Consider the following 12,484-nt stretch of genomic DNA (forward strand, 5'->3'; position numbering starts at 1 on the left):
GAGCTCAAATGTTGATTTTGAAAGGTGCTGATCTTTATGATGTGCATTTAAATGAAACAATGGCTTTAACTTAATTACTAATTCAACAAAATTATTTTTTTTCTGGTGACTTGAAATGCTTTTTATATTTCACCCTATTAGTGAGGCTGTGTTCACTCTTCAACCTGTTACACTACTGTTATGCCACCAACCAAACCATCCAACTAATAAGTCATCTACAGTGTATTTTGCAAGAACTGTTATATCAAAATGTATTAAATTGTGATTCTGCATGTTTGACATTTTCTGGCAGTAAAGATTTTTATTGGTTATATAAAAAAGGTGATTTTGTAGGTAGGCTTTTGGAGGACTTCCTGAATTGATTCAAAACTAAAAAGATTCAGTCCCAACAAACATCTACATCATTTTGAGTTTGAAGCATATACAAAAGTTAGAACATTTTATTTCAGCTATGGCGGTGTGGACTTAATTAGGGACAGTCATTTTAGTCAAGAGCTTTATTTTAACAGCACATAGTTTGAGCCCAAATAGAGCATTCATCTGTTAGACTGAATTTCTTGTGCTTTAATACTTCCAAGAAGTACTGTGATTTTCAGCTTGATAAACTAACATGTCCTGCGTCCCATTGCAAAAACATTCAATTTGTTTTGGATGGTAATGTAGCTGTTTAGAAACTGGTTTGATCAAGCCAGAGATCGTAACGCTGTGGTTTCATAGGACTCAAAGTATTTATGTAGGTGGTGGGACGTCATACAGGTGTGTTTAATCTTATTCTTTGAATGTTGGCAAACAGGAGAGTTTGTAGATAATTTGTAATGGCTTATGTGCACTGTTGAGGATTATTCTGATTTGTTTAATTCTGTTGCAATGCAAATAAGATCAAGTCTGGGCAGAAATGACTGTTTAATGTCAGTTCCTGTACACAGGTATAAAAAGAATGAAATAATTGTTACTCTGGATCAAATGCAGCCAAAAAACACAAAATATAAAGAACACACAATAATATTAATAACAACACAATAAATAGCTTACATACATAGATTGATTGTATGTGTATAAAGTGATGCTAGGCTGTACATAAAGTGACTGAAAGGAAATAATAAAGTAGTGGTGCAGTTAGTGGGTGGAGGTGTTATTACTTGGGGGGTGGGGGAGTAAGTGTTTTTTGGATCTGATGGTCCTGGTGTGTATACTATGTAGCCTCCTCTCTGTTGGGAGTGGGACAAACAGTACATGTGCAGATGTGTGGAATGTTACTAGTCCTTTTTTTGGCACCTTTCTGTATGTCCTTAATGGCAGGTAGGCTGGTGCCAGTGATGCATTGGGCAGTTTGACCACCCATTGTAGGGCCTTCCTGTCCACCATTGTGCAGTTTCCATAGCAGTCATACTCTGTTGGAAAAAAATACTGACTAATTACAGTGAGGCACAGAGAAATCTGTATTTACTGACAGGTACCTTATAGTTTAAACTAATGAGTATGTGAATTTATACACTAAATATCTTGTGTGCACACTGGCTAGGTATCCCTGAATCTCCTGAATAATCAAAGAATAGCAAAGGTAGCAAACTCCCCGGGCATGGGAGTTTACGCTGGCCAGGCGTTCTTTGTTGTCCCGATTCACTCGTCACGTGTTTCACACAGGGTTCCTTTCACTTGTATCTGCGATGGTTATTCTTCCAAGTTACCGTTACCAGGAACTCATTCATAACCTGGGGACTGCCTGTACTTTAAAATCATCTCTAGATTACTTATAATACCTAATATGATGTAAATGCTATATAAATAGTTGTTATACTGTATTGTTTAGGGAAAAATGACAAGAAAAAGTAGTCTGTACATGCTCAAACAACGAGTGCTGGAGAGAGAACTTCTGGGTTTTCCTGATCCGCGGTTGGTTGACTCTGTGGATGCGGAACCTGCGGATAAGGAGGGCCGACTGTACTTTGTTTAAAAACTGAACCGTGGAATTGTTCAGTTAAGGCTGACACACTTTTTTATTCTAGCCTTGAAATTTCATATAAAAATCTCATTATTTCAATTCTCTTGCAATTTATTATGTCAAAAGAGTTGAAATTCAACCCCTCCAAACAATCTAATTTATGACTTTAAGTACATTTCCATTGAAGACATTAATGAGTAGTGAATTGATGTATATGTAACTTTGTATAAAGTACCACACTTGTATATGAATTGCAAAGCAGCAAATTTAATGAAATATACATTAAATATGGTATTTTAGATATGAAGACACTTGTCCTGTGATTGAATTGCAACTTCACATATTAGTTTACAGTGTATTCGATTACTAGACATTCCTGAGCCGACGACTTCTTGTGGATTCCAGAATACTAATTCAATTTACAAGATCTGGATAGTTTTATGGAGTACAATGGGACATGTCAAGCCCATTACAAGATCAAGCATGTGTTCTGAAGCTAAGATGAATGTTGAACAGGCACTATATGATTTTTAATTTTGTTTTTGCCTTAATCCATTTTTAGCAAAATGCGGTTATATTTTAACTTTCCCAATAGGATTCCATATTTACAGTTTCTGTTTATCATTGTAACTAATTTGTTCTTTGGTCTTAAAATTAATGTCTAGATGAGAATTGACTTGTGAAATATTTGAGATTGGAATATGAGATAAAGTCTGCCACAATTTGATAAAACCACTTAAGTGATTTAAAATTTGATGTTGTTTGATGTTATTTTCTACTCCATCCCCCGCAAACATTGTGTGAGTTATTCATACTATAATATTCCACAAGTTAATTTGATAAAATTGTGCAAGTGTAGAAGATAACAAAATCAGTGCAGAGTTTCCTGCAGTGGTGAAACTGGCAACATTAGCTATTGTTTAGAAATTTCTCCAAATATTTCCTGTGTTTGTAATTTTGTTACCGCAGCAAGCATATTGGCAAACCAAAAGTAGGAAATTGGAAGAAGATTTGTGTCTGGCTTGTCTCTTAGATATGTATGCAGTTTTGTTTCCATACCAACTTGTAGCCAAAATAAAGTTTCAGAGGTTCAATGAATTGATTTGTTTGCTGGAAGTTGTTAATTCTGTTCTTGGCATTACTTTGACGATCTTGGATTGTTTACACTGGAGTATTGAAGGTCAAGGGCTGACTAAATACTATATGAAATTATGAGTGGTATATATAGAGTACGCCAGGGTGGAAATGTCAAATACTAAAGGGTTGAGGTTTAAGCCGAGAGGGGAAATGTTTAAAGGAGATGTGTGAATTAAGTTTTATTTTAAGCAGAGAGTGGTAGGTGCCTGCAGCACTCTGCCAGGGAGGCGATAGGGAATTGAATGCCACATTCAAGAGACCACATGAACAGGGAGAGAAATTTGGGATGCAATATTATGGTGGGCCTATTCCTGAGCTGTATTGTTTGTTCCATTTTAAGTCTGTGGTCAGCAATGAGCATGAATGAGATCGATGTGAAACCATGTCTCAGAGAAAGTAATTCAATGGGTTGATCTTTACTACATGTTTTCAAGGTTATTAATTAGTACCACTAACTTTTTACTTTTCCAGTTTATCTAGTATTGAAATGTTAATTTTATGCTCCTGTCCCTGTTCAATGACCCGACCTAGACTGCTCCGTCCATCACAACAGGCAGGCTTCTTCCGGTAGGTAGTTAATTCTAGTTCCAAATTCCTATTCTAACATCTCAAGTCATAGCCACTTTTATTGTCATAATGAGGCCACTGTCAGATTGGAGGAGCAATGCCTCATATGCTGTTTGGGTAGCCTCCAATCTGATGGCATGAACATCAATTTCTCTAACCTCTAGTCATTTCTCCCCTCCCTTTCTCTTTTTCCATTTCCCAGTCCGGCTCCCAATTCTCTTTTTCATACCTGGCCACCACCACCTACTGGTCCTCCTCCTCCTTCCCTTTCTCCCAGATTTCATTCTCCTTTCAGGTTCTTTCTTCAGCTGGACTTGCTGTTCCTCTGCCCTGGAACATCTAATAATTAAGTGCCAGCCCTTCTATTTACCAAGAGAGTTCTCCTCTGTGATCATGACCACAGTTCACATACCATCAAAAGCTGACATTAAGATTTTGAATGATGCCATCATTATTCAAACTTGAAACTGCTCACCCCATTTGAAGAAATCTCTTCCCAATTATCATCAGTATATAACCTGCAGCACCAGGGATCCCACTGCTATACCATGATTATAAATGCCTATATTTACATGCCTAGACAGTATTTCGGGAAATCTGATTACTTGGATGTCTCTCCTACCTGCATTTAGACAGAGCAAGGCCTCAGTGATAGGGACAACAAAGAAGTGGTCACTGAAGGCGGAGCAGTGCCTTTGAGATTGCTTCGAGTCGGTAGAGTGGGCATGTTCAAGGATTCATCAGAGGACCTGAATGAAGGCACCATATTGTCATGGACTTCATTAAAACAATCGTAGCTGAGTTTGTCCCTACAAAATAATTCAGAGTCTTCCCCAACCAGAAACCCTGGATGAACCATGAGATCTGCAATCTGCTGAGGGCCAGGTAGGTTGTGTTCTAGTCTAGCAACAAAGTAAGGTACAAGCGGTCCAGGTATGATTTCTGGAAAGCCATCTCATGTACGAAGTGGCAATTACAGACCAATTATAGACTGGGGATGCTCAACAACTGTGGCAGGACTTGAATGCTATTACCTCTTACAAAGATGATTCAACTATTCCAGATGAACCCAATGCCTTCTATGCTCACTTTGATCATCAAACATGGAGGAACCTTCACAAACACTTACAGCCCCTGATGACCCTGTGATTTCAGTCTTTGAGGCTGACACGAGAGCATTCTTCAAGAAAATGAACCCATGGAAAGTATTCAGCTCAGGTAGAGTACCTGGCCAAGTAAGACAGACCTGTGCTGATCAACTGGCCGGAGTGTTCACTGATGTCTTTAACTTCTCACTTCAGGAGTCTGAGCTACTCACCTGCTTCATCTTGCCTCAATTATACCGGTGCCTAAGGAGAATGTGGTAACCTGCCTTGATGACTATTGCTGCAATTTGCCTCTCGTCACAACAGGTCCACAGTAGATGCCATTTCACTGGCTCTTCACTCAACGCTAGGATATCTGAACCACAAAGGTGCATACATCAGGATGCTCTTTATTGGCTACAGCTGCAGTTTGTTGTCATTGGTTTTTTGACCTGTTGGGTGTGGTCTTTCATTGATTAGAGTCATAGCATCTCTGGTTCCCATCCTCCTGCAATTCTGGTTTAAGCCAACTCTCACCCCCACCCTGGTGCAGCACCAGCAAACCTTCCTGCTAGGATATTAGTCCCCTTCCAGTTCAGGTGAAAACTGTCTCTTCTGTACTGGTCCGGTCCCACCTTCCCTGGAAGAGAGCCCAGTGAATGAAAAATCTGATGCCCTCCCTCCTACACCAACCCCTTACCCACGTGTGATCTTCCTATTTCTGGCCTCACTGGCACATGGTTTGGGTAGCAATCCTGAGATCACAATCCAGCAGATCCTGCCCTTTAACTTAGCATCTAAATTCCTGAACTCATTTTGCAGAACCTCGTCATGTCATCGGTACCTACATGAACCATGACCTCTGGCTGTTCGCTCTTCCACCGACGAATGCTGAGGACTTGATCCGAGTTGTCCTGGACCCTGCACCCAGGAGGCAACATACCATCCAGAAATCTCATTCTCATCTGCAGAACCTCCTTTCTGTTCCCCAACTAATGAATTCCGTATCACCACAGCTTGCCTCTTCTCCCTTCTTTCCTCTGAGTCGCAGAGCCAGAGACCTGACCACTTAGACTGTTCTCTGCTAAGTTATCACCCACAACAGTATCCAAAGTGATATACCTGTTGTTGAGGGGAGCGGGGGGAATGTCCACAGGAGTACTCTGAACAGGCTCTTTAGTACCTTTCCCCTTCCTGACTGTCAGTGAGACTCCTGTGTCCTATACCTCGGGTGTAAATACCTCTCTATAGGTCCTATCTGTCACCATCCCCCCCAGCCCCCTGAGTGTTAGAAGCTGCAGCTGGATGCATTTCGTGTAGGTACAGTCGTCAGGGAGACGGGAGGTCTCCCTGACTTCCCATGTCTCGCAAGAAGAGCATTCAGCTATCCTGCCTGCCATCAGTACTGTTCTGAGTATATATAAAGAAGGGAAAACCACAGGGAGGAAAAAAATCTACCTATGGTTTTTGCTTTCTCTGACTGAAGTCTCTCCACGCTGAAGCCTCGAAGAGCTAAAGCCTCAAAATCCCCACTCTAACTCTGTCCATTCCAACAATGGCTGTTCCACTTACCCCTGCCTTAATTTAATTTGTTCTTGGGAGTCAATCCCAAATGCTAATTGGCATTTGCTCAGAACACCAAACTGCTGTGATTCGATGTCTTTTCCACTCAGTTGGCGAACCTGAGTGAGCTATGTCATCTTACGCTTCAGATCTCCGACTGGCAGCTGCTCAAAACATTGTGTTCCTTGGACCTGCAAGAAAATGAATCTCAGAGTTGGTAATGTTAACATGTGTGTACTTTGTTAATACATTTACTTTGAACTTTGAAACGGGTTGTTCATTATGATGAGGCCATACTGTACCAGAAGGACCTCATTGGAGTTAGCATTTCCTTCTCTTCCTTTGCCAGTGGATTGTGCATTTCCTGAAACTGAATTTGAAGTTACTTAGAAAGATCGTGTCATTTCACTTTGTAATGACGTCCAGGATATTTTTCAAAGTCAGTGTAAAAGTTCTCCTTGCCTGATCCGAAATTCCAGGGCACTAATAAAGGCAACAAATTGGTTCTGTATCACAATGAGCTGAACGGAGAGGTAATTTGGTATTCGCTAATTCCATAGGGTAAATTATTCTTCATGGTAAAGCTGAGTCCAGGAAGATGGTGTTTTTCTAGTTTACTCTCCAGAGGTCTAGCCACTATTGTATTGCCTATTTTCTTATGGCTTCTAAATTGGGATAAATTGTATTTGCAATCTAATCAAACAAAAATAGCTCATTTTGAGGTTTACATTGTTTTTATATACTGCAACTTATCTCATTGTGAGTGTATAATGGTTATTAAAACTTAGATGGGCATGTTGATGAATCCAAAATAGATTAGAATTACAGCCCAATTATTTGCTCTTGTACGTTTGTCAGTGGATTTTCACGTATGTAGGTTTAGGGCGATGGGTTTCTAAGTCTTTTATTTTGTCATAGATTTTTAGCTATTGAGTTATTCAATACCACCTCTTTAGCAAAGAGAGCACAGCAGCACCTATACTTCCTGAAGAGACTTGGGCAAGCAAGACCCCCCCACCCCCCCCCCCAACCCCCAAACCCATTCTCACCATATTCTACTGGAGCACCATTAAAAGTGTCCTGACCAGCTGCATCGTCGTTTGGAATGGGAATTGCATTGCATTAGGTGGCTGGACCCTGCAACAGATAGTGAGGACATTATTGGAGTCTCACTGTCCCCTCCCTTCCCATTCAGGGCCTGTGTCAGAAGCATTGAATATTCAATGACTTCAGCATTGTCACAGACCCCTTCCATCCTGCCCACAATCTCTGACTACTTGCCATTAGGCGGAAGGTATGGCAGTATAAGAACCAGAACTGTCAGGCTGGGTAACAGCTTCCCTGCCTCTTCGTGGGTTATGTGGAACAGTCTATGCTCCAAATCTATACTGGTACTGCTGCTCGACTTTTCCTTCGCTACATTGATGATTACAAGAGTGGTGCTTCCTGCACCCATGCTGAGCTCGTCAATTTCATTGACTTTGCCTCTAACTTTCACCCAGCCCTTAAATTCACTTGGTCCATCTCGGACAGTTCTCTCCCCTTTCTCGATCTCTTGGTCTCCATCTCTGGTGACAGACTGCCCACTGATATCTTCTATAAACCCACTGACTCTCATAACTACCTCGACTTGTACCTCTTCCCACCCTGCCAAATGTAAAAATGCTATTCCCTATTCCCAGTTCCTCCATCTCCGCTGCATCTGCTCCCAGGATGAGGCTTTCCATTCCAGGACATCTCAAATGTCCTCTTTCTTTAATAGTCGTGGTTTCCCTTCTGCCATCATCAATGATACCCTCACCCGCATCTCCTCCATTTCCCGCACTTCGGCCCTCACCCCATCCTCCCGTCACCACAACAGGGACTGTGTTCCCCTTGTCCTCACCTACCACCCCTTCAGCCTCCGGATCCAGCACATTATCCTCTGCAACTTCCGTCACCTTCAACAGGACCCCACCACTAAGCACATCTTTCCCTCTCTACCCCTCTCTGCTTATCACAGGGATCGTTCCCTCCACGACTACCTGGTCCACATGTTCCTCCCCACAAATCTCCAACCTGGCACTTATCCCTGCAAGTGTAAGTGCTACACCTGTCCCTACACCTCCTCTCTTACCAACATTCAGGGCCCCAAACAGTCCTTCCAGGTGAGGCAACACTTCACTTGTGAGTCTGTTGAGGTAACCTATTGCATCTGGTGTCCTGGTGCAGCCTCCTCTACATTAGTGAGACCCGACGTAGATTGGGGGACCACTTCGTCGAGCACCTACATTCCGTCCTCCACAACAGACAGGATCTCCTGGTTGCCACTCACTTCAACTCTGCTTCACATTCCCATTGGATATGTCCATACATAGCCTCCTCTACTGCCGTGATGAGGCCAAACTCAGATTGGAGTTTGGCCTCATATACTGTCTGGGTAGTCTCCAGCTCCTTGGCATGAACAGTGAATTCTCCAACTTCCGGTAATTTCTTCCCTCTCCCTTCCCCCATCATACTTTCACTCTGCTTCCTCTTCCAGCTGCCTATCACCTCTCTCATGATACTGCCTCCTTCTACTACCCATAGTGCTTTCCCCTTACATTCCTTCTTCACCTATCCTGCCTATCCCCCCCTGCTTCCCCTCCCCCACCCCTTGATCTTTCCTCTGATTGGTTTTTCACCTGGCACCTTCCCCCTCCTCCCACCTTCTTTATAGGGCCCCTGCCCCCTCCTTTTTCAGTCCTGACGAAGGGTCTCGGCCCGTAACAATGACTGCTCATTTCAACAGATGCTGCGTGACCTGCTGAGTTCCTCCAGCTTGTTTGTACGTGTTGATTTGACCAGAGCATCTGCAGTGTACTTTGTGTTTAGCTTCTTCCCTAGGCCGACAGAATTTTTAACACCCTACTGCCTCCCACCACACAAATATGTATAATGTCTGAATGGCCTGCTTCCTCACCACCACCCCCCCCCCCCCAGTCAATTCATGGACACGTTCTCATCCTGGACTGGTTATTTTTCATCTTTTATTGCTGCTGTTTCACTGATTTATACTACTGTTTGTTTTATTATAAGAGTGCCAGTCTGTCTTACATAAACTTGCTCCTCATACTTTCTGTCAGTCTTCAGGCCATGCCACTCAAGGACTGTATGTGCTGGATCATAACTATATGTGCTATGTGTGGCTTTGTGTACTGTGTTTTGCCCCATGGCCCCAGAGGAATGATATTTAGCTGTATACATCATATAGTTGAATGACAAAACTTGAACATGAAAATCTAGTTACATACCATGAGAAATACATTGCATATATAAACATAAGACTTCCCTTTTCCACCAACTATTTTCATGAGCCACATAAATTATGTTGTATCCTTTGCTATGGCGTTATTGTTTGTGATGCAAAAAAATAGTAACTTCAGCTGATGGTAAAGGAACTACCAAATTTGCTTCTGTCAATAGAGTCTTCAGCTCAGCATTACTACGATAGCCTACAAAACTTGGAGGCAAACTGTTGTGTATTTAATATCTAAGTAATGTTTGAGCAATCTTGTGAATATATAGATTGATTAAGCTTCGTGTGTTTAAATAATTCATTACTGTTTATATGCATAAATACATGAATTTCACACATCATCACGCTGCACATGATACATTCGCGCCTCCCTTAAAGTAAACACGAAGCTATACACACATTTCAGACTCCTGTGTCTTTTTTTAAATCAGTTTAACGTTTTAAAGTTACAAAACATAACAAACCATTACCTGTTGTAAAAGCTGTTGTTCATTTTTAAGTATCTGTAATGGATGGAAGGAAAGAATTCAAAGATGAAACTGATAATATAAAAAAAATTAAATAATACAAACATGTTAATTAAGAACATTAAAGTGAACCAAAATAATTTAAAGTAAATTATTGTTTCCTATTGCCTCCTACAATTTTTCTAACAAAATTTTATTGACATTGTTGTGTTCTGGGATCCTGTACCATGTCACATTTGGCACAGGATCTGAGAGACAATTTCCCTGGTGTAATGCTAGGGAATCCCATGAAGACTGGGTAAACTAATTAATTAATCCTTCAAAATCTGTTAATAAATCTCAAAATTCCATGTTTCTCAATTCACTTGGGGACATTAGTTTCAACAGCTGATCATCAAGAGTTCCATTTGGGAGTGCTGGCAATAGATGAGGCATTCTGGTCCACTGTATCATGGTCACAAATAATTCTTCCTCATTTGAAATAAACATACTTAAGCAGGTGTTAATTCCATAGATTTGAAATAATTTAAATGTTTTAATGCTATGTTTCAAATGCCTTGCATGACAAAGAGTGACCAGATATATACTGATACTGATAATGTAGACAGTGTTTTAAAAAGATCTGTTCTGTAATTTTTTTGAAAAAATAGTTTTCTATCCTCTTTGTGATTACAGGATTGTAAGGAATACCAAAATTTTTATCATTGTTGAAGTGACTGTGTTATGCTCTTTTTACTACCATTGCTGAAATACCCTTCTCAATACCATGACTCCTTAAATATTCCAATACATGAGGAGGGTATTTGTACCTGTGGGAATGCTGTATTTTTGAACTTGCAATTAATTCGACAATACATTATGGTGTTGAGAATGATTTACAATTTATAAAAGAAATTAATCTGTAATGTCTACCTTTTTAACAGATGCGAGAGCTGTGTAGAACTGTTATTTATCAGAGGTTCTGGAAACTGTCAGGAATGTGGTACAGCGCTACGAAAGAATAATTTCAGAGTGCAACTCTTTGAAGATCCAACAGTCGATAAGGAGGTAGAGATTCGAAAGAAAGTATTGAAAATGTAAGGGAATATTACTTCTGTTTTTCAGTAGTATTCGTGAGGATGGTTAGCATGAGTTGATAGAATATAAGGTATAGTAACAAGCTATATAATGTTAAAAATAGAAAATGAAAATAATCAGTTCTGAATTATTCTGACTTTTCAGTTGGTGACTGAAACATTAATTTTTTTTCCCTTACATCTGCTGCCTGACCTACTGAGAGTTTCTAATATTTTTTTTATGTTTCAGATTTCCACAGCTTTTAGTTTTTTGGTTTTTTAAAAATCAGGCAACTTGATCTAACTAGACAATGGCAGTGTTGAAACTTTACCTGAGCCTCTTTGTACGATACCAATATGTTGCCTTCTACTGTAAATACCAAATCTATCTTCCATATATTTGCATAACTGAAAATATTTCTTGAATATTTTTGTGCCAACTCCCAACAACTTCAATAAGCAGTAATTATTATTTTTTCAATACTTCAAATAAAGAAATTCCTCAAAATTTAATTGATCTGCTATTTGTTACGGACACATCCACAAATGGAACAATTTTTTGCATTTACTCTTTGAAACATATTTGTAATTTGAACAAATTCCTTAATTACTTTCCACCTAACTTGTTCTCACCCACTCACTGTATTTTAAACCAACTTTATATTTCCTTTTGTATTTAAAATCATACCAAGGTTTCTATATTCCCATGTTTCCTTTCTGTGGAATAACCAGTTCATGCCAGATTACCTCCTATACATGCTCTGACATTATTGACCAGTCTCTGGTATGGAACCTGATTGAAAGCATTCAGAAAATCTAAATATACTGTCACCACTGTTTCCCTTTAATCTATTTTACTAATCACAACCTCAAAGGACACCAACAGACTAGTCAGATATGAATCTAGTTTATAGGAGTAAGTATAGAAATTGAAATAGAAAATAGCTGATTTCTCACGCAAAATGATCATGGCTGATCATAAATGTCAGTAACATGTCCCCACTTCCTCCCTTTACCCGTTCTTCTGGAAATTTAACTTTCTCCTTAAAAATATTTGGGAGCTTCTAGAATAAATGGAGGTTTCAGATGTCCTTTGTGAAGTTCCTTTATCAAAGAAATATACACCATTGACAATTTTAACGATAACTACTTTTTACACTGCCCACCATTTTCACAGTACTCTTTTGCTGTGATTTTTGATTTTCCTTGTTAACAATAGGTGCAAAGTATTCATTTATCACTTCAGTATCTACACAAGATCATCATTTTGATTGCTAATCAACCAGGAAGTAAGTGCTGACTACCTCATCTTTTAGCAGAGATGCTGGTATGTTTGCTACCACTGAGGTTAAACCAACTAATCCGTAAATCTGAATTGATTGTTTCTCCCT

At 39.9% G+C, this 12,484-nt stretch overlaps 1 protein-coding gene across 2 annotated transcripts in view; it reads left to right on the top strand.

Moving 5' to 3' along the window:
- Positions 1–12,484, top strand: part of mnat1 (MNAT1 component of CDK activating kinase) — a 114,412-nt gene that overhangs the window by 13,178 nt on the left and 88,750 nt on the right. For both annotated transcript variants that reach the window (XM_059959955.1, XM_059959958.1), the window contains exon 2: positions 10,962–11,114. In XM_059959955.1, the coding sequence (XP_059815938.1) occupies positions 10,962–11,114 (153 nt within the window). The remainder of the gene's footprint in view (positions 1–10,961; positions 11,115–12,484) is intronic.

Source organism: Hypanus sabinus, chromosome 2, assembly GCF_030144855.1.
Source record: "Hypanus sabinus isolate sHypSab1 chromosome 2, sHypSab1.hap1, whole genome shotgun sequence".
Taxonomy (NCBI): Eukaryota; Metazoa; Chordata; class Chondrichthyes; order Myliobatiformes; family Dasyatidae; genus Hypanus; species Hypanus sabinus.